The following is a 27,655-nucleotide window of genomic DNA, read 5'->3' as shown; positions in this document are numbered from 1 at the left end:
TGGAGTGGTAGCAGATGTTTGATTTTGGCAACATGACTTGAAGAAAGCAGATTTGCTCTGTAAGAAAGTGCCACTTTTATAGTCGCTTTGATCACGTATTAATCGTGAGTCTCAATATACCCTACAGAAGTGGTAGATGAGCTTTTTTTTTTTCTTACTAATGAAGTACATGTCCTTACTGCACACACATGATCTCTCACAACATGGAAATCCTTCTCCTGAAATATGATACCAGTTAATGGCGTCCATTACAGAGGATGCAGTTTAACTATATAACCAGGAAGCTGCAGCTGAAGCTCTCAGCTTCTGTGGTGTTTGACCACCTACCAGGTTCTTGATGCAAGCTGAACTGAGCTGCCGTGGCAAAATGTAAAGTTAGTCACAGTTGGTCTAGTATCTGGCCAAAAATAGTTTGGAGGGTTTTCTTCAGCTAAACATTTTTCTGTAAAAAGAAAAATATATCTGTTAATTACAAATTTCCTCATATGACATCTTCCATTTCTTGTCCTCAGCTGTTCTGCAGCACACAGATGTCTTCAAATGAAATGCTTGGATGTTATCTATAGAGTGGTGGTAAGGGAGGGGTGCACAACTGGGGACAAAATATACTGCTGCTGCTGAAGAAAAAGCACTGAATGAGCACACTGCATCCACTTTCATTCCACCAGCCTCACCCTCCTCCCTCCCAAAGGAAGGGGAATCTCTGTCTGGAAAATGAATGGGAAAAGCTGGGTGATACACAAGAGCTAGAAGGAAATTTCTAAATTTTAATTAAGGACAGCAGTTGGCAGAAGCACAAACAAACAGGGTTGAGGAGTGGGCATGAGGGGCCTTGGAGGTCCAGAATGTCTCTGGCTGCATATCACACTTCTTTATCACCAAACTACCAAAGCAACTGGCAGAAACTGTCCCATCCAGATGGCAAAACACTGACTGAAGCAATCTGGACAAATAGCAAATCTATATTTGTTTCAAAAGAGATATCTTGAGGATGGTTCTCTGAGATTAGTGGAACAATGAGGCTTAAAGGGACAATTCCAAATCTGATATAGCCATACCATTTGGAAATGCATTATTATTTTGACACAGAATATACTTATTTTTGAACAAACAAATGAAATCTGTTGTGTAACAAAGCTCAAAACTACTTACCCACTGGATCAACTTCCACGGTCTGAAGTTTATATTCCCCTGGTATGGAATTATTATTACTTATGAGCTTCTGTCGGATCTCTTCTTCTTCTAAATTGATGTTGTTGGTAGAATTATAAACCAGAAGAGCCAAAACCTCAAAACTGCAGGGAAAATTATCCAAATGTTTGAGTCAGAACAGAAGAGCCCAAAGGTGGGGAAGTAAAAATTTCTGACAAACTCTGGTTTTCTCAGTATGTAACAGCATCACCAAGACAATGTTGTTCATTATCTGTAAATCATTATTTTTGTATGTACAGAGACACAAATAGAATTTATGGTTGGGAAATGCAATCCTCCAGTTACCATTAAAGAAACAGCACATCAAACGAGCTAAGAAATATTTTCAGAAGATTTAGATTACTGTAAAATATATTAAAAGATAAAAGCAAAACATATTCTCTATTGTGAGTGTCCAATGCCCAGTTATAAATGGCTCCTAATTAAATTCAAAAAATTAGTTTGCTTAGGAACTTAAAAGCTGATTCTTCCCAGTTCAGAAAACTTGTCAGGATGGGACAAGTCATCCTCTGGAGGGCCTGTCTCTCTACTGTCTACAGAAGAAGGCTGGAAGACTAACAAAGAATAGATGCCTAACATTTAGATGCCCAAATTTTGATGGCGTGAAAAACACCCTAACACACTTCTGAAACTTTTAGTTCTAATTAGGAAAGTCTAGTTACTCAGATGACTAATTCAAGGTTGAGCAGTAATAGCTGTTTTGTACTGTAGCCCACTGCTACTTTCTTGGGCATAAGAAGTAGTTCAAAGTGCCTAAGTCTCTTTCCTGTGAAATAAATAAAACAGTCTCCACCCTTGTCCAAAAACATAGTTTCTCTGGAAGGGAAATAATGAACAAGAAAAGCAGTTCTAGCAGGACACAGGAAAGAAGCTGAGAGTGGAAGGCTGAAAAATTTCCTCTGGGGACACAGAAAACACATGTTGGAGAACAGAATATGTCGGTACCCAAGAGCATTGCTTGGCTCTGGCTAGTAGGAGGTGACGCCACTGAAGCATGGAACATTGGATCTCCATGGGAGCAAAAATGTGGAAAAAAGGAAAAAGCAAGCCTTCTTTAGGCTGTCTTCATCTTAGCCTGTGGATGCCCAGCAGCCTGAATAAAGACAGACCTTCCTGGTGTACGAGCAGTTCCTGGCAGCTTGGGAAGTGTCAGTACTGCCAGCACACATGCAGTGAGGAGGACACACACCAAACAAAGCTGCTTTCAGTGGGGACCCCCAAGTGCAAGGAAGCAGCAGTGAGCTAAAGGGTCTGGTGGTCTGCTTGAAGAAGGATAGGAGACAAAATCTTCAGGGGTGCTGTATGGGTGTGGGCTGGTAGGGATTTCAGGAGCCCCCTCCTAGAGAGACTGGTGCTTCATTTCTGAAAATCTTCCGGAGAGCCACCCCCAAGATGACAGCCCAGAGTTGCATTTTCTGGAGGTACCTAGTGTGGTACAGTATAAAACTACAGCTTTTCGTACAGATGTTGCTGTTAGATGATGGATTTAATCTTCTTTCTGTCAGATACAGTGTTGAAAAGTGCATACCTCCAACCAGTAATTCTAAAGTATTCTTATTAGTGAAACAGCATTAAAAGAACTGATATTAGAAAACAAGCTCTCAGTCTAGGGAAAAACAAAAACAATAAAAAAACCAAGCTTCATAAAGTCATAAATCATGAATGTGAACTAAATACTCCACACGTTTCACTGTTGCAGATGTGACCCATAAGTAAAGAAATGTACATGTCATTGTTTGGTAGTTTTGTTTTCTTTTGAGCATCAGTACCCTTTTCTTCTTTCTTGTCATATCTGTTGTTTGACTTTTAACTTGTTGCTGAAGGAGAAGATAAAAATGTGACTATAAGTTACCTGCTGTCTTGGCTTGGGTTTTTCCCTAGGGATGTATTTTAGCAGAGAAATTCCAGCTATCCCTGGCCAGGTTGCTCCTGACCTGCTCCCAGATACATGAAGTTCCTTCTGACATTCCTTTGGTCTCAGTGGAGTGGTTAACACACAGCAATAGCAATAGCAGGGTTCATGTGCATTAGCAGGCTTTTGCTGTATACCTCAGATATATTACAAGGCTCTAGTTTATTATAACATTTATTTTTAGCAGAAGCATGGAAATTGCCTAGAGATTTGCCAGCACTTTCAGCCCTCCAGTACTTCAGCCCCAGAGTCTCCTGGCACTTAATCATCTTTCCTAAAAGATTCTGGCTTCAGTCATGTATTCCCTTTACTTCAGAAGAGGAAAACTTAATATACTGATGCCACTCCCTACCTCAGCACTTTGGCTGCAAGGCAGAAGTCATAAGTGAGCAGTCACTGCTACTGCGATGCTGCTTATTGCAGTACTCATAGCAAACTAAAATGATATTTAGTACCCGTAACTGCTCAGAGGGAGAAAGGCAACAAAACAGAAGGGATAATGATAGATGAGGTAGAACTGGTTACCCTTATCTTGAACAATTATAGGGATAATGATAGATGAGGTAGGACTGGTTACAGTTATCTTGAACAATTGCAGGGAAAAGCATTGATTATGAAGAACTCATAAAAATAATCCGTTAAACCATTCTGTTTTTTTTTTTTTTTTTGAGAAACTTGTAGAGCACAAGTCAAGCATACTGTGTATTAAGAACCTGTTCCATATTATGATGAAAGCAATTTCTATAAACTTTTCAGAATGACTCATGCTAGCTTCCCAAAGTAAATAAATACCTTTTAACTTGACAGCTGACGCAATATGGAGCTGAGCACTTCCTTCCACTTTTGTCACACTCAGATCCCCAAAAGAAAACATTTTAATGGTGAAGAACAAAATCCTCAATTTGTGAAACAAGCCCACGCTTAAATAAATGGTAATATAGGCAACAGTGGCATGCTGTGCTTCTGCCATGGGATTTTATATAGCCAACCTTACATCCCATATTCTGTGCCATATGAAAGCAGATGGATTCTCACAGCAGCAATCAATTACAAATTAGATCACCCACAGTAACTTGTACTGCCAGTATTGCTGCTGTTGATATAAAAAAAAAAAGGACTGCTGTGTGGGTAAACAAAATGGGGTACTCATTTATGCCTCCCTTCTGTTTGAGTGAAATGGTGACAGCTGGAGCAAGGAAAGGCAGGAAGACCAGCGTCTGTCTCGCTTTGCCTTGGCCCACTGAGCTACGCTGGCTTGGAGAGAGGAGGCTGCTGTTGCTGCACCCAGACTGGGGGCACGGGGGATGGTGGGGATGCCTGCACTGCCGTGGCGCCTGCCACAAAGGCAGCTTTCTTCTCGGGCAGTGTGACTCAGAGCTATTCCAGGACAGTGTGCCTACACATGGGCTGTGCTCTCGCTGCTACACAGTGCAAGGAGCTTGGAGAAAGGATTAGCAACGAACCAGGCCAGCTGCACAACACAGACTCATACCTGCAGATACCTGGTTGATAATTAGCAGTGCATGTTTCTGCTCTCATTTTAGTTGTGCTAGATGGGCTGAAGTAATTGTGGTGGTCAAACTGTTCAAGCAAATCGCTACTAATTTGTTTCACCATTAATGTTATTTGATTTAAAGTACAAAAAGAATAATTTTTAAAGCACCTAAATTCTCAGGGACTCTGAATTACCACTGAAAATGGAAATTAGCCTAATGACCCAGGCATATTTAAAAAAAAGAAGTCAGTATTATATTCTTTACAAATCTTGCTGTTATTTTGGCTTTGAAGATAGGCAGAGATGGATGGGTATAATTCAAGATCATCAGCACAGGTAGGCCTACACTGTCGGTCACTTGTAAACACTGCTGACTTCTGTACATTAACTGGACAGCCAGAAAAACAGCTGACTCTTGCATAAGTTACTCAGTGAGGACGTAAAACAAACAGCAGAGATGTTAGATAATATGCAGAATGAGACAGAAAGAAATATGAGAAGTCTGCTACTGAAATCCATAATGGAATCTGGAAAAGCATTCCTGTCAGGAATATTGGGCTCAGTTCTGGCAACAAAATAACCTACAGCACAAATATAGAGAAGTTAAAAGCATTCTGCAAAAGCATCTGTGTTGTGGAAAATTTTTTACTTGACATGATATCATGTTCAGAATAGAGAGTGAAAAAAAAATACTGGGCATAAGAGACACATTCAAAACAATGCCAAGGATGAAGATGTTTGTTTCTCAGAAGAAGTCGATGCTATAGAAAAGATACAAAATATGAGACCTTAGGACAGAAAATAAAAAATTACAGCTATTTTGGGGACTATTAAGAATAAAGGTATCTTAAGCTTTCCTTTTAACTAATTGCAGCAGAACACTGCTGCAAGCAGCATGATCACAAGAGTCTCTGCTCCTGTCCCTGTGACTCTGGGCCATGCTTCTCCTCAAAGAACTGGTACAGGAATACTAACAACTACAGCTTTTCAACAGAAGGTATTTAAAATATGTGAAGATTTGGTATGAAGACTGTACTTTATAAGGGAAGGTAGCAGGAAGGCAAAGAGAAGGCTGGAATCTCTCATGGTTCAACAGCTGGTCACAGCACAAGAAAGTTTTTGGTTAAGTTCCAAAATAACAAAGGAAACCCCTTCCCCCCAGAAAAATGCAATCCATTACTTTCTTAAAAATGGCATCTAACAACGTCAGGCCAATACTAAACCCAGTTAAAGTCAGTGGAAAGACAAGAGAAGTCAGTGGAAACTGGATCAAGATAAGGCAGCTTCAGCAGAAGTCTAAGGAGAAATCATTCTTCAGTCACTCAGGTTGAATTCTAGAACTCCTCTGTCTATGACAAAGGCTTTCTTTACATGTCACTGATACAAGATGCCAGCAGAGAACTATGGAGAAACCTGCCTGTTCATTTGGTAACACTGAAGTTAAAGTCAGGGGTAGAAGAGTTGGGCCAGTTCCAAGTTGTTCCTAAAACCTCACCAGTAGAAGCCAAGAGGACTTTTAAAAATAGGAATAGAAATCACAGATGTGTTCATTTATAATAAGAGTAGCATTATTTTGTTATAATGACTAATCTGAAGTGGTTACAAAGAATGCTAAAGCCTAACACTTTGTCCATTTAACTTTACTCAATAAAAATACTTCAGACTAGAACAGCAAATTTATGCTGCTCTGATGTTGCTAACACTTGTCTAAAACTATTACACAATCTAATTAGCTTAAGTTTTATCCAAGTGCATTGAACTTTCCATTAAGCAACATGGCAGCTGAGAACACAGCATGCCGAGCCTGAATCTGCCTTACTGACCCTGGTGGCAAAACTCCCACAGACTTCAAAAAGGAGGACTATGTGTACCTCAGATTTCCTGCTTTCCTCTTTATTTTCATTTCTAAGAGAATAGATTTCTTTTTAAGTTTAGTGAGTGGTCTTTAAACTGATTGCTAACACTGTGATTTTTAATTTGGATGAATTGTTTAACAGTAGTAACATTAGTGTTGTTTCACATAAAGGAAACAGCTAAACATGGGAAATAGGCCAAATTTATGACAATTGAATAGTGGAAGCTGCGGAAAGCATAACCTTATTTGTATATTAAGAGGAGTAAAGATTATAAATGAAATGGGGCTTGAGTTCTCAAAACTGTTTGCAAAATAAAAGAAGGAGAAGCAGGGGAGCTGAGCTGCTTAATAAAGACCGATTCTCCTACTGAGGCAGCCCAATTATTAGTCATCTGACAACACCCAGGATCAGTAGGACCCTTCTGAGAAAAGCAGCAGCAGTCACAGAAAGATATGACAGACAGCACTGCAGTGTCATAAAAGTGTCAATTAATGAAATAAACAAACACGTTTATAATTTATCTACATAAAGAACACAAATTGGTGTCACTTTCAAAGGTTTGTGCTAAATCATGAGGGACGAACAAACAGGAGTGCACATATCCTACTCAGATCTACTTTCTACTTTATTTTGAAGAGGTGCCCTCTCATTAAGAGACAGAAACAGTATGACCAGAGGAAGAAAAACACAAACACAAATTATAGCTGTGACAAAATTCTGTCTATTAATATAGTTAATGATCTACCAAAATATTAACTTGAGACGCTGATATCACCCAGAGATCTTATGGTGTTAAAGATGATGATAATAGTGTGCACTTTTGGACTTGGCACTCTGTTTGTCTCTCATCACCATGTACATTAATGCATACTAAGCACACTGTACTTTGGATTTCTGCAGCACGTAACTCAGCGATGAAAGAATAACCATCCATTTCCATACTTTTATTTTGTTTTGGTCTTCTCTAGAATTCAGTACAGTTTAAAATTTCATTTGGAAAACACCTATTTTTACCATGCCAAAAAAAAAAAAAAAAAAAAGCTTCCTACCTCCCACTTTCAGCTTCTATTTCTCCTCTGAATCATTCTCTCTAATGACTTCCTCTTTTACTTGCAAGAAGACTAGGTGTGGTTACTGATAACAGAATTTCCTTGACAAGACAACAGTATAGCAAATAAGGGTTGAAGCAGAGTAAAATTGAAAGAAAACTTGGGGAAAATTTTTGTGGAGTTGTTTTCTTAAATTGTTGTATTGAATGCTAATCCAGAAGGTAAGGCACAAAGATGAGATCTGAATGACAAGAATTTGAATTAATGTAAAGAGAGGGAAAACTTCTCTAAGAGCAATTTAAAGAATTGTGCTACTACCCTAGAAAGATGAAGACTATGATCTTGTGCAAAATTCAGAGAAGGAGAGAAGGTTTGGTGAATTAATCTAATATGATTACTGCTGTAAAAGATAAAAAATAAGTTAAGGCTATGATGCTTGGGGGTTATGTCTGAAGTTTTGACTGTGGAGTGAAATTCTGTTCAGATGAATATGATGGAAAATGGACTAAGATATGAAAGGGAAAATGAAGGGAAATAGTGGAATGTCTAAAACTGTGAGAGATTTATTCTTGACTATCCATAACAAAACATTGCACAACTATTCATAGAAATAATTATAGGAATATTAATAAAAACTGTTTGAAACCACACTGTGAGCAAGTTATATGAAACAACTCAGCCATAGCATTTCAGTGGATCATCTGACTAGTAAGAAAGAAACATTATTTACATTAGGGATTAAAAACTTCCAACTTGCAATTGGCTAACTTTTTATACCCCAAAATGTTGCTCTGGCATGTAGGATTTCCTTAGGATCCAAAATGTTGCTCTGGCATGTTGTAGGATTTCCTTAGGATCTTACCCAGGACAAACCCAAGAAAGTGGAGAACTTAACAAAGCATCATGAAAGCAATGATCTGGTGGAAGTATAAAAAAGAGTTCACTTGAACTGAATTGCTAGTTTGGGCAGAATCTTAACTTTTCTATTTTTCTCTCTCTCTCTCTCTTTTTTTTTTTTTTTTCCAATAAAATATGCACAGCACAATGATCATGATTATTTGTAGAACAGTACTATCTTGTGTGGCATGATTAGCATTTATACTAAATTATTCAGAATGATGACAAAGCACCATTTGGCCTTGACACAAATTGCAGTAGAGCCCATGAGAAGACTAGTATTTGACTTTCTCATTAGCCCAGGCCTTCCCTGAAAAAATTTATGACATATTAAGAACACATAACTCCATTGCCTCTGAAACTACATATGGTGAATGAAGTAGGTAGGAATGGGATTACTCTTATGTTACATATGTACAAGAGACATACATGGTCAGACATGGAACTGACACACCTTGTGTGTTTTAATGTGCTACATATCTCTCTCTTCACCACCTTTTTTAATACACCAGGAAGAAGAAACAAAATCCACAGGATGGAGCGATGGAAGTGTGACACGAGAGGAGATCACACGTGCAGTCTGGGGGAGATCAGATGCTGACAAGCTGGGCTGCCAGTCTCGTAAAAGACTCAGAAATAAGAATGGGAAAAATTTTCCATTCCCCAGCAGCCTTGGATTGTTAGTAAGACCTAAAGCATGGTCTGAACTTCAAAGGTTTTGCTGGCGTAACTGTATCATTTGGAAATATGAAAAAAAATCACAGCCACATCACTACACCCTACTGTAAATGTAGCTCAAGCAGCAAAATAGCCCTTTCAGAGACTGGGTTTACACTATACCAGCTAAATGTTTTTTGCCAATAAAAGCTGTCTTTCTGGTTTTGGTATGTGGGAAGGAGATAGTACCATTCACAAATCTTTTAATGTCTAGGTAAACTCTGTAGAAAACTGGAAGAATTGGTTACTTCCTCATGGTAAACTGGGAATCCTGGTCTATCTCTGAAATTAAAAAGCTCAAGTGGCAAACCTCAAGAGTGAGCAGTTGAAGTCCTTGCCTGCAGGACTTTTGCCTACGCCGCAAACAGATATGTCCTATACCCACTTGTTCCCCCTCCCTCACAAGACTAATTATGTTTTGGTTTCCTCTCTTTAATTTGGTGCTAAGGGTCACTCCCTGCCCATCTGTCCCTCAGTAGTCTGCTGCTTTCAAAGAAATCCCCTGAGGCTCAATTTTCAGGGGGTGTGACCCATCTTCCTCTGGCTGCCTTTGAGACTGTCCCAATGCTAGTGCCTCCAAGCCCAGGAGAAGTCAGGAAATGAGAGCATATGGTAAATAGTTTAACTCACAGTAGTTTGGCTTTCAATTCTAGCATGATTTTTCAGTGTTTTGCATCTAGTAACATGTCTATTAACTCAAAAGGCTCTGGTTCAAGAGAATAAATGCAGTGCCAGTGTACCAGAGCCTGCTGCTGAAGAAAGCTGAGCGTGACATAACACACATATGTATATTCGGTTTTGTGGCAGATGAAACCTGAGCTCTGAAAAACGATCTGTTAAGGTTCAAAGAAGCTCAGTAGGTTTAAACCAAAACAAACACGATAACCAGTATGAGGCTTGTGAGCACACCCGGAGCACTCAACTTCCCAGCAGTCAAATACTTAGACTAGCAACATATAATAATAGGCAATAAAACCATACCACTTGTAATACCAGTTTTTGACTCTATCTATAAAAGTTCTTTAAAGATGTTACCTTTTGTTACCGATGTTTCTTTTTTCTCTTACTCCCTCTTTTACAGAGCCAGGTTGGATGCTATGAAGGACATAAACATTAATTAGGGTGGGTTAATTCTCAGAAAGAAATGTGGTATAAACATCTTGCTCCTTCATTTACCTGATATTGACCACATACACAGTGTAATTCCAGTTCTGGAAAGTATGGTTTAGCTGAAAAACAGGAAAACATTGATCACAGGAATGGTATGATGTTAATAGGTGCTCTTTGATGTTTAAAACAGAGTTAGAACTTCACCTCTCTTCCGCTTGAGAAATTCCCTTCGATTTTTCAAAGCAAAGTGAACATGCTCCCATGACAGTCATGACAGTGAGGTGATTGTTATATTGGATGTACAATTGGTAGTGAAAGATTTATTAGGTTTGTTGTTGTTGTTGGGTGTTTTTTTTTTTTTTTTTTTTTTTTTTTCTGAGGCAAGGAAATCTCTGCAAGGTCATTACAGTGAATAGGTAAGTGCACAGGATGTGGAACTTTTCATTTTCTTCCTCTACATCATCTTAAATTGTCAGAAAAAAAAATGGATTAGAAAACAAATCGTGACAAAAATTCAGGGTCGATTTTCACCTAAAAGTCTACACCCTTTGATGACCTTTATTTCAGACTTTCTACTACTTATTCAGAGTTGGCAATGGCTGCTCAGATTTCCCCTCTGGAGAAACTTTTTCATGCTCTGCCAGGGCCAAGTGACACCTTTTGAGAATCTTTGGCTCCGGCATCTACATACTTTGCCTGAATACAGCTGCTAAGAGAACATCCTTAGCTGGTGTAAATGACTGCTTTTGTGGTTCGTAGGAAACTATAGATGGTTTCTCTTCCTTAGCTTCTGAAAGCTGGAAGCCTGCAGGTTTATTATAGACAAATAAAGAATAAATGCCATATATTTTTGACATCACATTTCTATGTGAGTAGTTGGTAGAAAGACAACTTGCAGACTGTGTGAGTGCCATTATGTGAACTGTCAAAACAGAACAGAGAATATCTCTATTCATATGGAAGAAATTCTCAGAGGTAGGCACTTCAACAGTCCTCTAGAGGGCCCAGGAAGGAGCTTACATCTACTAAAATGGACTGAAAAACTATGGCTACTAGAAACTGCAACAACTGACCTGTAGGAGAAGATTTCTAAAGCAGAAGATATAGCGCTAAATTGGAAAAGTGTATTGCCTCACACAAATGAACATGGCCTGTTTATTGTTATATCTATCACAGTATAACTTCAAAACCACATTAGTATTTGGGGATAAAATTTTGCTCTGTGTAGTGATGTAGGAACTTAGGCATCTACGTCATTCAGTGGACAATTTCGATTTCCCCCTACTTTTCCAAAATCTCAGCTAATATCTACAATTCTTAAGATGCCTGGCTGGTATAGTGGAGACATTTCAAAACTCTATCCATAGTGACTAAATGCCCAAATTAGACTCTAATTAATTACTCCACAATGTAAGAAAGAAAACTTAACTTACCCATGTTGCAACCATATCATGCACTTTTGATTCCGAGTTGGAGTTCAAACAAAAGACAGTTATAGATATCCTGTAGAATAGTCCACCTGTCCATTAAAAACAGCATAATAATTTCAGAAAGCTGAGCAAATTTCTCTTTTTAATAATGTGAGACTTTAATTCCATGATGAATCTAAAGATTGGGTTGAACCCCAGATGCACAGACACCTCATGTTCTTGATATGTGAGTCTGGAGTGAACAAGCCCTGCAGGCTTGGGTCCATTCTCACTAGTCCTATCAACAAGAATTCCCTACTTCTCTGTATTTTTAGAGACACTTGAAATGTGACAGGGAAATTCAGAAATAACATATTTAAGTAGTATTCTGCATATATCTTTAGTGGAGTACGCAAAAGCAAGATCATGAAAGTGTCATGAATTTAAAACAATCAAAATTACTGAAGTCTGTAACATGGATAAGTCATAGGCACAGTCATACTGTTATAATCCAGAAACAACCATTGTAGATTTGACTTAAAACTTTATGACAGCAGATAAAGCTCATAAATTAAAAGTCACAAGATCATTGAGAACAGAATTATGAGGGAGAAGCCCTACCCAATTTATGTTTTCACAGCCTATCCTTTGCTCTCAGGTCTGGGATAGTAGAAAAAATAAAAAATAAACTGTTAGCTTTATAAAACTGGCAGCTGAACAAACCATCTTTCAATCTCAAAATGTGTAACACTTGGCATGGAGAAGTTTTGTATTAAGTAAAATTGTTTTGAAATGGGACTAGGTAAATATAAATTCTCTTTAAGCTCATGAGCTGGTAGACAACATTTTTGTCACAAGATTTCACATCTAATAAATACCAAATCTTCTCATAGTTATGCTCTCTGTTAACCACTTTCACCTTTCATAGGGTAAAATTTTTTCATTACACTACTAAAAATTCTGTCCACTCTTGATGGAGAAAATGTCCCAGGATGCATGTGGGAGTGTAAGAACTTCTGCATCAATTCAGCCACATGTATGCACACGTGGTATTATTTGGTTCAGGGCTGTTACCAAATGAAGTTGTGGATCTTGATCACAGAACACACGTATTTACATAAACCTCATGTAACTATTACAGAGACACTACATTGAACAGAACAGGACATGAAAACAATTATACAGAAATCTCTTTCTGTCTCTTGACTGGAAAGAAAGTGCTCTTTCTAAGTCTAGATCAAAACAAAACAAAACAAAACACAAACAAACAAAAAAACCCAACCCTTTTATTCTAGTTTTATACATGTGGAGCAAATTTAATCATTTTACAACTTTGTAGATAAGTATTTTACAAGAGTTTATAATAAAATTATCTGAGGAATCTTAGTATTTTCTGATTTAATTGATCATATTGGTTACTATCCTATTCACAAGCTAGCTTGGGTATTTTTTCTCTTCATTATGGAATTGATCACAGTCTCACTGAGATAAGTATAAAAATTCTTTTTCAATAAAGTAGTAAGTAATCAGTTTCTTGCAGGAAGATGCTTTACCCGTTACCTTCTTCAGTAAGCTATGATTAAATTTTAAATATGAGTAGTATGAATTTGATTTTTGATTGATCGTGTTTTTTCCCTCCCTTAAATCAGCAAACACACATATATTTGTTGTGCAGTTTAATATAAAAATGCCATTTGTTTTTTATTATTACTGTTATAGTTTCATTTTTTTTAAAAAAAGCAAGAAATTAAGTCTTTGGAAGTAGATAAGTGGACTTTGGGCAAATTGAAAACACAATTAAGATGTAGATTTATATGTATATATCTCTGTATATACATATATTCAATTTTATATGTATAATGTACTCTTATATGTGCTGCGCAGATACACATATGTAGAAATTGTGCATTATATATATTCTCATAAATTCATATATGCTCATATATATAATTATAGTTTCATTTATATAATTATATATATGGAAAAAATCACCTTAATGTAGAAATATGCAAAATACTTTAAAAATCAAACTTAGAATTTAAAAAGAATACTCAATAGCTTTAAGATCTCCACCAGATGGTGACCCAAAGCATGTTTAAATGAGGCAAAAAAAGAACAAGAACAAAGAACTAATCTACATTTTTAAACACTCTCAGGAGACTGCAGTCACAGATAGTGAAAACTAAAAATGATTTCTCACTCCAAATTAAACAGTGGAAATCCCATCTCAAAATGCTGAATGAAAAAGAAATATTTTTATGGGCAGAAAATTGATTAAAAGTAGCCAAAGATAATTTGAAGAAAAAAGAGGAAAAAAGAAGCTGGAAAAACAATTCTCCCCACACCCAAATATAAAAATATAATGATCAATGAAATATCATGATTATTCTTTTAAATTCTGTTAGCCAAATTATCCAAGAGTTTATTTTGTAAAATCTTTCCGTTTGGAAAATAAATCCTCAGAAATATATGAATACCATAAGTGAAAAACATTCATCAAATCTCAAATAATGAAATGGCATAAAAATGCATAAAATACATAGCAACTCAATCTACTATTTTCACAGTCTCATGAGAGTTTTAGAGGACAGGAGAAATTACATGTTAATGACATGTTTTATCACTAAGATGTTACAAATTCCCTTCTACTGTAATTAAATTACTATTCTAAAATATTTTCATATTCTAAATGGATCTATTATCTAAAGAATAAAATCTAGCTATTTCTGTGTTTAGTCTACCAACTGAATAACTAATAGATAAGATGATCTAATATTTTTTTTTCTCTACATCTAACTTAATGACTTGACATACTGTAGTTGACCTCAGGTTGACATAGACAGCCCAGTTCAGTGGAGTTTAAACAAGGTAATAAGACTGTGGGATTGCCAGTAAGTTGATTCGGTGGTGGGTAAGGGGTGGTATTTTGGCTTCTCCCGGTTGAAAAATTGGCCAAGGAATGAATATGTGCCAAACCTGATGATTGATGGTACATTACAGGAGAAACTGGCATTTGAGAATGCATGTAAGAGTGATAGATTACTGCTCCAGGTGTCATTAAAGTATGTTTCAGGATGGTCTCTTTTTGCTGAATAATAATTCCACTATATGAAGAGGACAAAAGCATTGTATCATTCATTATTGCAGTTCTTGACAATGCCAGAAGAGAAGAGAAATTTGCAAAGTGTCCATAATCAATATTTTCAAAATCCAAGACGTGAGTACTACCAATATTCGGAGAAAACATTTTTCCTCTGTACATGCTAAAGGATCCATATACTTCCCTTTCTGAATCCTGATCTGAAAGCCTTGATTTGTTAGTTGATGTCTGAACAGCAGAATTCCTTTTTTCTTTATTATCACCGGCGATTTCTTGTTCTACTGCCCACAGAGAGTATCCAATACCATCTCCTTGATTTTCAAGGAAGTTTTGTCCTAAGAAAGTTAGTTGACTTGGTGTTACTGGTGTTGTTGGTAAGCTTAGCTCTGCTACGTCCCATCCACGGATCAGGCTTGGAGAAACTGTATCAAGGTGGTTCTGAAAACTCTGTGGGAGTGGAGGTGTGGAGTAGCTGTTAGGAGGTACACTGAGTTTGAATTTTGATTCTGAATGAAAAGTGTGCCTCAATTCCAAAGACAGTGCTGTTGTAAGGAAGTCAGAACTCGCTGAATCATTGCTTTTTAAAAAAATAGCTGCATCCATTTGAACTTCACTTCTTGCATTATCAATAGTATTTGATACTGCATCACTCTTCAAAATGTTTTGAGACTGCAATGATCCATGTGTTCTTGTACTGTTTATGAAACTATTAACTGGTGTATTTACCAAGGAAGCAGTCTGACTATCCCTTGAACATGAAGGCTGGGTTCCTGGATGCGTTGGAAGGACAGAAACAAGTTGCTGTCTATTATTTAGGAAGGTCACGTTGGTTCTGTCACTTACTATGTCAGTTCCAACTTGCATGTTTAAACTATCAAAGACCACTAATTTTTCTGTAGAGTTTGCAAGTGCCTTGTCAAAGGGACTTATCTGTACAGAGTGTTGACTCAAAGGTGCTTTAAGGGAAGAGAAAGGAAAAGCAAAGTAAAAGTCATCATTGGAAGATATGGTCAGGTTTGCAAAGTTCATTTTTGACTGCATCTGTGATATTGTCTTCTCATTATTTTCTGAAATTCTCTTTGAAAGGCCCAGAACAAATAAACTAAATATCTGTCTTTCCAAAGTTGATGCATGGCTAGAGAAGTTGATTTCTTCAGCTCCATGATCTAATAATCTAATTGTAAAAGTTTCCTCAGAGATACTGTCAGGCTTAGTAGGTGAACTAATGGATGGCAATTTCTCTGTTGGGGAAGAAAGCAGTTTATTAAATGAGAGCCACTGATTTTCTGGTGGCTCCCCAGAAAATGCTTGAGACACTTCTTTCAAGTGATAGGAAACAGTCCAGAAATTGGCTGTTAAAGAAGGGGATATGTCTACATATTTTGTCAGAAAATCCAAGTAACCTGGTTCCCAGGAGTTGCCAACTCTGTTGATATTCTCTGTCTCTAATATGGAAAAATCTGAATCTTCATTTTGATTATTATTATGAAATGCATCTAAATTGCTCTCCAGTGCTCCATTTCTGAGGGTTTCACTTATCTTCTTTTGAAAATATACTGAATATTTTAAATAATGAGACTAGTAATCACTATTAGACATAAATATGCTGTCACTTTCCAAATACATACCAGTCATTGATTGTCGATAAAGAGGCAGCGTTGTTTCAACATGATTAAATGCTGAGTTTGTCCTGCTTATTCCTACCAGAAGCGCTGACACTAGTTGTTTTCTACTGGATCCTGTGATTGAATTTGTCAGTTGTATGTCGGGCATAATTTTTGTGTATGTTTTTTTCATGTTGTGAAAAAACTCTGTTGGGTTTCCATGTGGAGCCTCCACAGAGTTTAAATTTGTAATACCTCCTGAGTAATGTTCCTTAATGTACATAGATTTTCTAAACTGAAATTCACTGCTTGCTGCTAACATGGAAACAGGTTTCCTATTAGTGTTGCCTTCTATCATTTCTGGGTAAACACTGTGAGGTGATAAATCTAGCAAGTCTGGTGTACTTTTTTGGAATGACAGTTTCTCCCTTAAAGCTAATATAGATAAGCTAGAAAGAGAACAAAATGTCTCTTCTTGAAAGTCAGAGGTGATATGATGGTGAAATATAGTCTCACTCCACCAACTCTCAGGCTCCAAGACATCATTGAGGTGTATGAAATTGGACATGCCATTGCTGGAAGATGGAATCCTCAGGGCTTCTTTTCTGTGTTCATAAGCAGTGCTTCTGCTAACAGCAGAGTGGAATGGTGACTCCAAGTCAGCATAACCTAGCCCATCTGCCAGAGTCCATGTTGCCTCTGCAGTAAGACTTCTGTTTTGAAGAAAAGGAATTACTGCATTCACAGAAAGATCTGTAACAGCACCTGCTGCATCATAAGTGCCATGAAATGAAATTCTAGAATCATTCAGAACATTTTCATTTGGTAACTGATGCATCACAGTGTTATCTAGGTTGATTTTTTCTGAAAAAGCAGGCAAGGTACCATTGCTGGTCTCCTCATAGGCAGCCGATGTTGACACAGTTGGACGAAATATGCCGTACCTGTTTTTTCTCTCTGGATTCTCATCTGCTGAGTTTTTACTGAATCGGAGAGGTCTTTGTTTTACTGGCCAAATAATAGGGGTAGAGATAATTCCTATGGTTTTGATCCCTTCTATCTTAGACTCTTGCTGCCTTTGTGGTTGTGAATGGGAGGAATCAGGTGAATTTCTCTTCATTCTGAAGATAACTGTAGCAGGAAGTCTGAATTCCTGCAGGTCTGTGTGTAGTAAGCCATATAGTTAATGGATTAAAGAAAATACATGCAACCTAACTGTCTGTTCTTGGCTGTCTGCTCTGGGTCTAAAAAACGACTTACCATCAGTGGAAGATTATGCCACTTAGCTGAGAGAAAGTTTTACTTGCTTCTACTATAAACGAATTTAGCCTACTTTTCTTAGTCTTCCTGCTTTCTCTTGGCAGTTTCAAAGTTAAAGAAAGAACTTAGTTGTCCATTTTTTATTTGCACTAACATTAACAGGGTGTTCAGTCCTACTGTATCTCCAAAAATCAAAGTTAACTGCTCATAGTGAACATGGAGTGAATGGCTCCACAAAAAGAAAAAGCACAATTTGGAAGTAAGTTTCAAGATTTTCTTCTTTCTTCTGCTTAGATCCAAATAGGATGAATTCAGATAAATTCTTTCACATTGTCTACTATACTGTCTGACTGCCAAATATACAAGAGGTGATTTGCCAAGAGAAAAAAGCACTCCAAGAATGTAAAATCCTACAGTAACAACTGATGCATTTGGAAAACAAAACCAAAAACACCAACACCACCCCAAAAGAACAACCAACCAACAAAACAACCCAATAGCTACTAATTTACTTCTTGGGAGCACACAAAATCTTTAGCAAAAAGATCTTTCAGCCTCAGATGAAATTGCAGAAAACTATTTCTGTAACATTATTAATGTTTAAAAACTATCTTTAAAAATAATGATAAATATTTTAGTAGTTCCTCACAAAATGATACTTAGTCTCCAGGAGACAGTGATATCAGATTTGAGAAAACCTTAAAAGAAATCCCTGTGTTTTTTTTTTTTCTTCTTTTTTTTTTTTTTCTGTGCTAATAATAGGCTCATTTACTACCTTATTTTTTCCCTTAATCTTTCTAAATGAAAAGTAAATGATATCTGATACTGTCAACATTTTCCCTAGTAGAGTCTGATCCAGCTCTTCTTGAAGTCAGTGGAAAGATTCCTGTTGACTCAGTGGAAGTGGCTTTGCTCCATAGGAATGATTCCACTTGGCTTCCCTGTGTTACCAGTGAGGAACAGACAATCTCAGCATACCAGCACCCTTGCAGCAGAAGCGGTAGCTACACAATGCCTGATAATCTGCGGTGTTAAAACATTTCAAAAGCATGCTTCTTTTCAGTCCCTTTTTAAAAACACCTCTGCCTTCCCTTGTTCTTTGCATGGGTAAGCACAATGGGTGACACAAAGTTAGTCCCTTTCATATGGGAACCAGGTAAACATGACACAAAATAAACACTGAGTTTGGTTCTGTTCTCATTTACACCATTCTTACAAGGGCAAGTCCAGTGAAGTTACTCCTGATTGATTTCATTGTAAATAAGATTAGAACCAAGGCATGACCCTTTACATTATACTATGAAAAACACATCTTAAAAAACAATAAATTTGCTCTAGAGACAGTACAAGGAATAATGTAACACAGGATTTCTTACCATTGTTTGGCTTATCGGTTCTATTAGTATCAGGCATGTTAGTGGTGACAGTGGGTGGTGTAGGAGTAGTAGCATTTACAGTAGCTGGTAATAAAGATGAGAAAGAGGTGAACTTGAATGAAATATGAATGTTAATGAGGTAAGACAAAATGGGAACAACTCATGACAACGTAAAATGAAACCATCTACACACAGTGCCATATATGTTAAACATTGTTTTCTGTTCAAAGTGACAAATGGACATGAACTGAAGTCCCAGTCCTGCAATCTTCACTTTCACTGACTTCAGTGGGAGGTTTGCCAGTGGAAGGATTGCAAGATCAGTCCTGTACCGCTTTCATAAATTCAAAATCCTCTTATTAGAGCTTCAGATCCAAACAGCTGTGCGAAGACCAGAAAACAGATCTTACAAGTTCTAGGATTCATGCACTTAGAAAGAATAATTGTCCCTACTCAGGGGATGAGGATGACAAAGAAATGTGAAACTGAAACACCCATTTAAGGTTTTCATTAACTCAATTGAACTCTATATAATGAAAAGAATTGAAATCAGACTTGGAATTATTGGAGTGGAATACATATTTTGAAAGCTTCATGTAGGATCTTAACTGTACTCTTCCCACTGACACAGGAGTCATCCCACACAACATTGGAAAACGTTTCCCAGGAGAACTATCTAGAACATTTCTCATATTCAGAGTAAGAAGCCAAAACTTCAAATTCCCCTCACTGAAGGCTGGGAGGGTACACACTCGAGAGGAACAAAGCACTTCAAAATCACACCACTGAATTTTCAAATAGTTTGGAAAATAATTTGTCTAGTAAGTCCCAGGAATGCACATCCTGTCACTGACAGCTTTCTTCTTTTCCTGAAAACTCTTTTTACAATGTGAAGATTTGTGCAATATAATCTCACAGTGTAACACATCTTTTGCATATTTTGACCAAGAATCAACCTGGAAAGGTTAAGCAATCGTATTTTAGCTAAGAAATTGAACTTTTGATTTTTTGTTAGGTTGTTGTATTTAACATTTTGAGTCTAAAATTCATAAACTCAGGCCTCAGTTTAGGGAATGGGTTTATGTTCAAGTTTCAGTGAAATAAGAAAATTGAGAAAAGAGAAGGAAGAGTTGGATGTCGCAGTAAACAGGAGTTCTAACTGGGAAAGGGAGAACAGAAAGTCACACCCTGTTATATAAAAAAGGTGTTCTTACAAATAACTTCAGGGCTATATTTTCTGAGAAACAAGTTTTAAGGCTTCTTGCTGATTGTGTCTTCCAGCCAACACTGTTAAAGAAGGTATCTTCCAATGAATGAAAATATTTGCTAGGCACAATGAAGAAAACAGCTCTGACATAATGATGACATAATGATGGCAAACACAAACATTGTTACTGGTGCTGTTGCACAACACACAACAAACAAACAAACTAAAAAGGAATCCAAAGTGGACTCTCAGCTTAAAATAAGTCTGCAGTGCTGAAAGAAATAGACGTCTTTTTATGATTTGCATTACGGTGATGATGATGATGAAGATGAAGAAGATGATGATGATGAACAGCACAAATCTGATGCACCACTTTCAAAGTAACTAACACAAAGCCAGTGACACTTGACCAAACACTCTTTGGAGAAGGAAACAGTATTACCCTGGTGAAAAGTACTCAAAAAGTTTGTTGAAAATATGATGATCTAAGAATTTAAGGAAGGCCAGCTTGAAAGAGGACATCTTTTATTAGAAGCAGTATGTATTTCAAATTTGTTTGTCTGAAAGTGTGTCTATTTCTACAGCCCTATTAGGTGATTTAATGTTAGATATTCTCTCTCCTTTCACACCATGCCGTTTTGACACAAGAAATCTGTCTGAGTTCTTCCAAGAGAATAGACAAATATCTTTATACAATGGCTGTATTACCTCTTCCCATAGAAAAAGAGTAATACTGAATAATTTTTTGGTAACGTATTTGGGTATCAGTATTTAGAACATATTATGCTTTGTGAGTTTGATGGCTGAATATTGCTGTTTGAAATCTGATTATAAACAGAACTGGCATTTCACTTTCTCTATGGAGACCTCCATATGCTCCAAGACCCTAAACCAAATCTACCATGGAAACAGCTGGGAGAAGTACACTGGAGACTATCACAGATCTCTTACTGGCTTCTCAAGCAGAGTGCATTTCTCTTTTTATCTTTAAACTAAATCTGATTTACTTGCAAATGTTGGGTTAGAAGGAGTTCCAAGACTTCCCCTCCCTTTTATATTTTATTCTCTGCTTCCTCTATCTTCCATCACACAGCTTGAAATGGGTTACAGAGCATGACATATTTTTGATGCAGCTGCTGCTGTGATTAAAGTTTAACATGTCACCTCACTAGCAGGTCTGTGTTCATGAATGTATTGTGGAAATGGGCTGATGTTGCTCATGTTCATTTTTATAGAACTTCAGCCACTAAGCAGAGTGGAAAGAATTAACTATCCTTGTATGTGCAATGATTCACAAGGCATGGAAATCTTTAGGGTTCAGCTCCTCCTTGCATTCCGCTGAGCTGACCTTTCAAAAGACCTGATGAATTTTTATATGTGGTGATTTTGACACTAACTATCACTAGGTGCTGCAACAAAGTCTTTTATTAACTAATAGCTGCTGGATTTTGCAGTCCAATGTTAACTTTTCACCTGCTAATCTCAAAGTATCTAGCCTCAAAATAGCCTACTGGAAAAATATGAATAATAACAAGTTGTTTTATTTACATATGTTTATTTCTTGTTTACAGATGTACCTATTTCTTATCCTGGTTAATATTTTACTGTCAAAATGTGCAGGATAAAAAGAGGTGAAGAGAGAACTGAAAGCAGTCTATTAATGCAGTTTTGATATAATAGAGATTATTTGGAAAATATATTATCAAGGGAACGATCACATTTTTTCCACATATTGTATGTACATGACACCCACACATTTGTTGAGTCTAAGGTGTTCCTCTCCTTGCTATTTCTTATTGCAATTCAGACTTTCATTAAAAAAATAAATAAAAACATGAAAAGAAAAAAATAGAAAATAAGAAAGAAGTGGAATAAAATAAAATATCAAGAAAAATAAAGATTTAACAAAGATGAAACTGTGAAAATGACCTGAGCTTCTTACCTTGGCAAAGACTTCCTAGGTTTGCACAACTTGTTGGTTCAATTGTAGAAGAAGGAATTAGGTATGAGCCTTTAGAGAAAAGAAAGTCAAATAATTAGACAGGTTTGTCTACTGGGCATAAAACCAACATGTCTCAAAATATATCTTGCAGTGACACAGTCTTCTTCCTATTTTCTCTCAATGATAAAACTAATAATACCATCTGCCTTCTTACGTATTTTCATTTCCTGTTGCTGCTGAGGGATCCACAAAAACAAACCCTGCCTTACAAGGTACAGTCACATATCCTCCCCTGGTTTTCTTATACTCTCCCCAGCTGTAGCTAAATAACAGCCCATTAAATGAATGCACCTTGTGTGTACTCTGAAATGGCTCTGTGTGGAGGGGTTGGTATGGCTGTAGAATTTATGGCATCTTCACGAGCAACAGCATGCGCCTTGGAGAAGCAACCACAGTGTGCTGTTGCAGCACAGGTTACCCACCATACAGTTCTGAGTAATCTGCCTGTGGCAGACTCCAGCCAGATAAAAGGTGATTAAACTTGCTCCTGTGCCCAGGGCGTGGGTGTGATTAATATTCTGGTATGCATGATTTATAAGCAGATAATGTTGTAAATCTGTATATCTGCTGAATTATTCACAACTACATGCACATACTTTGATGATCTCGAGACAAAAATGGGGAATGTAAGAGTGGGTACAGAAAACGAACTGGTTAAACTGCATTAATTACACTTTGTGTATCCCAGCAGATCAGCTGCAGCTGCAGCTGCTTTTGCACGTTATATTGAAAATAATAGGGCCATACAGCGGGGCATAATCTGAACCTACTGGGAGTGTTGTCTGTTTGACTTTCGTTTTACCACTTCAGAATCATATTGACTCAGTGAGGTTCTCTCATGAAACACCATATCCTTCCATAAAATTACAGAGCCATCACCCACCAGCTTGTAAAGATAGCTATGAAAATATTTCCCGTGATGGAAGAACAGATGAAGCATGGGGCTTCAATACAGAAGTCCTGACATGCCACGGATACTATTACATGTATTGCCAAAAAAATACAGGAAAGAATTTAAAACGTGATTCTCTACAAATACTAAAGTTCAGTTATTTTGTGGGGGTTTTGTTTGTTTGTTTTGTTTTGCTTCTGTTTGTTTGATTTTTTGAAATGGATTAAGAGATACAGGCAAATTGACTTCCTTTATAGACTTCCTATTAACTTCAGGAAGCACGTTCTAAGTTCACTATCTTCTGCATGAGACTTTTTTCCAAAATATATTTGCTTCTGTTAAACAGCCAACATCCAAACCTGCTTTGAATAATCTCCTCCTGATGCTATATCAGGGAAAGATCACCTGAAAGATGGCAGAAAATCTGCAGACTTTAGAAGACATCTGTCAGAATACTGTATCCTTTAAAGAGGAATATTTTCAGTGAATATGTTAAATGACCTTTTTTAATTTTTAATCAGGTTGAATTCTAGCCAGACTAGACTTTCCCTCAGTGCTAAATAAGTGCAATGATCCAGCTATGAACAGATACTTGGCACAAGCTCCCTTATTAAGCTCAGTGGCATGGTCAGTAATAGGAACAGCAGACATGGCCCTGCATTACGGACACTTTGTGTGATGTATCTCACCTATTTTAAATGTCTAAAACTCAGACATCCATATCTGCTTATCATGCTAGATTTTCTTTATAGTCAGTGGAGAGAAACAGGCACTCCTACAGCATACACCTTCTGACTTAACTGAGACATCTACTCTAATGTGAAATAACTGACAACCTGAACAGCCTTTTTCACTCCATTATTCATAAACAGCACTGAGTGTAATTAGCTCAGCCTTAAACAACTATCTTTCAGCTGCCTAAGCAGACAGATCCTACCCCAAGTTAAATTTGACTGCAAAATTAAGAATTTTGATTTGGGAAGGAAGGACCCAAATGAAGTACACAATACAGTAATTGCAGGCACAAGCAGACATACAGCCAAGATAACCTTAAATTGAGTGGGTCATATTCTGCTATATGTGCAGCCATTGCAGGCTCCAAAATCAGTACAGTATTTGTATTTGACTAAATACTCCTCGGTTTGTCTGCACTGAGCTCTGCACTGATTCTATTACACTGCTCTCACTACTTAAACTACTTCTTTTAAAGTTAGTCTGGATTAGGCTGTGTATATATACCTTTAAATGCAAGCCCTGCGAAGGTACAGCAATGAAAAAAGAATTCCGTCAAGTCTTCCAGAAACACCCCACCATGATTGCACAGCTGTGAAAACATTAGTCTAAGGAATAAACTAGGAGAAGGTAAAATTACGAAAAGATTATCTGGAACAATTTGTTGGTGTTTTTATCCTCAATAAACCTACTTGTAAAAGCTTTGTCTGAAAAATCATGAAAATAATATCCTTCGAAAAATTTAAGGGGTGTTCAGGCACAAATAATTTGAGAGGTTTTTTTTTTTTTTTTTTTTTTTTTTTTTTTTAGGCAGATTCCTCGGAAAGCATCATTGGAGCTGAGTGAAAACCTCTTTTTTGCATAAATCCTTCCACTGCAGCTAAATGAAGTCTAATCAGTTAATATCACCACTGTCAGTGGTTTATTCATGGTTGATAGTCTGACTCACGAACTCTCATGTTAAAGGCTGGTTTTACAATGAAGGCTTTTATTCAAGAAGATGAAGGCAAAAAAAATCTAACAATACCATCTCTGGGATTAGTAACAATTTCTGAATCTGCTTTGCACCTCACATGTTTTTTTTAGGACATTCGCTGGTCCAGGGAAGCCTGTATCATATTGGGTAATTTAACATCTTTGAAAAAAGAAAGCGGTTAGTAAGTTTTCTCACATGCTTAGTTACAGGAAGTAACAATGCTTATATAGAGATACACTTGAAGCAGCATGTATAGAAACCTGGGCCTATGTTCTTGCTAATGTTAGAATGCTGACACGTGTTTTCTAAAATAATCTGCCGTAAGGAAACCACTGAAAAAAATGACTTCCCAAAGGATAAAGCTGTGATGTGGAATGCAAATAACTGTATTACTTCTGTGAGTACAGCTATGATATTACACTAATATCACGGGACTGTACAGTGTTTAATAGAAAGAGGGACAAGATCCATACTCCAGTCAAAATCAGATAAGACTGCAATGTTTACAGGCATCTTGATAGGTAGTTTAGTCAAAGTCTTGTGGTCATCTTCTTGGTATAATGGTTTAAGAAGAGTAAGATTTTCTGGGAAATTACTTTCTCTCAGATTTTTCTATTTGTATGGATTGAAAAACAACTTTTGTGTTTGGATCAACTTTATCAGTCATGATCAATGTTTATGTTAGCATCTTTGTTGTGCTGGTAGGTACCTAGAGGTATGCTGAGAACTGTCCCACTAAGTCTACCTCACATTTTGGTTTCAGTAAACTAAGCAAGTAAGATGTGATGTTAGCCACCTTAATCCCTCATGACCTACTAGATAGAGAAACCAGAATGTCTTAATGATGCCAGGTTCTGTTTTAAACTACAGATTCCCAGAATGCTGACAGGTGCTGCTGTCAGGAGACACATTGACACGAGTTATGTTTAAACTAGTAAGTAGAAAGGTGGAGAGGACAACAGTAGATCTGAAAAGACCTTATATAGTTCAAAGAGAACCAATATTTGTAACTGTTGACTATTTTTTGTTTGTTAGTTTGTTTAACAAATGTGTATTTGATGCAATAGGGTGTCTCAGACACCATAGACATGGAGTTCCATAGCATTAGAGTTTAACTAGCATCATATATGTGCATGTATAAGCTACTACTGACCATGGCTCCAATTTTCCCCTATGCATTTTAAAATTATCCAAATATCTTTAAAGCTTTCACTAATTAAAACATTTGTTTGCTTCTTTTAAAAAGTAAAATACTGTTCGAAACTGACAAGGATTTTTCAGTTTTAAATTTTCTTTTTCTGGAAAAAAAAGTTCCAGGAGAAAATCATCCAGCAGCTGTAATATCATATAAATATAGAAAAATTACACCTGGACATTTATAAGAATAAAGTGCCTGAGCCATGGAATGAGGATAGGTCAGACAACATATTAAAATTTATCTCCCAGTGTAATCTACAGGAAGAAAAACCCTCAATAACTACCAATTGAAAGAAAGGTTGACAAGATGATAGGATCATATCATATCTTATCAGGATGATAAGAACCAATGATTTTGATATAAATCTATTCCTTTCCGTCTGTCTCCTTTAATTTATCTTTTCTTGTACTTTTCTATCTTGTATGCATTACCAGTTTGCCTCTGCTTTTACTGGCTGTCTGCATATGCAGAAAAATGCTAACAGGTGCTTCTTCTAGCTAATGAAAGCACCAAAGTGCAGGTACAAAAACATTTACTAAGCGGTTAGTTAACACATATTTTTTTCTCCCTAGAGACCATGGTAGTCTAACTTGAGGGTAGCAGGTACTTTCCTTCAACTGTCATTTCATGTCAGTAGAATTTCAGGAAACAAACCACTGGGAAAGAACTCTGATCTTTAGATTATTTCAAGCAGCAACTCAAAATACTTAGGAGACTTTTTCTTTTCCTTTATAGAATCAAATTTATGCCCTTTCAAAGACTCTGTGTATGGTAAGAATTGAGCTAAACTCAAAGAAAGGCAAGATCTACCTGTTTTTCTTTCACAATAACTTTTTTTTTTTTTCTTGCTGTGGTAAGATATTTTCAGCACAATGCAGAAGTGTGGGGGGAAAATAAGCAAAAAAGAATTGGCAAGGCATACTCACCACAACTCAAATTGTTTTCTGCTTTCAGTGCTGAAGTTGGAATACTCCAGAATTCATTTTCCCAGTCTACAATGTTTCCTTTCACATCACAGCTGAGGTTGGCCAGTGTTTGAGCATTCATGGTGAAATTCCAGAGGCGGAAGTTGTAAATGTCCCCATTTAGAGAGCTCACTTCATTGCTGTTAGAGCCCAGCACCAGCCTACCGTTTCCAGGGATAACTTTGCCAAACATAGCCGGACAGTATACATTATGATAGGTACTTTTGGCATATACACCTATGGTGCCCGAGAAGCTATCCCCTACTACACAGAGCTGTTCAAAGGTTCCTGTGAAAAACTCTGCATTTCGAGGCAATACATTATCAAGAAAGCACTGTGTCCCTGAGATGGACAGAAAATGGCCTTTTGTGGTCTTCCCAAAGCCGAAGCACTCTTTCGATGACACATCAGTGTAGGAGAAGATCTTCCAGTCGTCATTGTCGTCGCTGCTGCTCTTGGTTGCTTCAAAGCACAATGTGAACTGGCTAAGCTCTGGAACCAAGACTGTCTCTGCCACGGACACGGAATCAACATCAGGATCCTGGGGAATGATGACCTTCTGATTCCTCAGAGACACGGCGACTAGAACAGAGAGCAGATAAATAAATTAACTGGAAAATAGTCTCATATGAAAATAAAGGCAGGCTGGCAACAGTTTAACAGTGTTTTTTTATCAGTGTACTATA

At 37.2% G+C, this 27,655-nt stretch overlaps 1 protein-coding gene across 1 annotated transcript in view; it reads right to left on the bottom strand.

Moving 5' to 3' along the window:
• The window catches only part of ADGRG6 (adhesion G protein-coupled receptor G6), a 103,431-nt gene that overhangs the window by 30,732 nt on the left and 45,044 nt on the right, over positions 1-27,655 (bottom strand). Inside the window, exons 4-11 of the mRNA XM_035538809.1 lie at positions 26,931-27,551; positions 22,147-22,215; positions 18,998-19,081; positions 11,682-11,767; positions 10,315-10,367; positions 10,174-10,233; positions 1,153-1,295; positions 328-442 (exon numbers count right to left, since the gene is read on the bottom strand). Of these exons, the coding sequence (XP_035394702.1) occupies positions 328-442; positions 1,153-1,295; positions 10,174-10,233; positions 10,315-10,367; positions 11,682-11,767; positions 18,998-19,081; positions 22,147-22,215; positions 26,931-27,551 (1,231 nt within the window). The remainder of the gene's footprint in view (positions 1-327; positions 443-1,152; positions 1,296-10,173; positions 10,234-10,314; positions 10,368-11,681; positions 11,768-18,997; positions 19,082-22,146; positions 22,216-26,930; positions 27,552-27,655) is intronic.

Source organism: Cygnus atratus, chromosome 3 (assembly GCF_013377495.2).
Source record: "Cygnus atratus isolate AKBS03 ecotype Queensland, Australia chromosome 3, CAtr_DNAZoo_HiC_assembly, whole genome shotgun sequence".
NCBI lineage: Eukaryota > Metazoa > Chordata > Aves > Anseriformes > Anatidae > Cygnus > Cygnus atratus.
The sequence above is the reverse complement of the archived record's forward strand: the minus strand, read 5'-3'. Positions and strand labels throughout refer to the sequence as shown.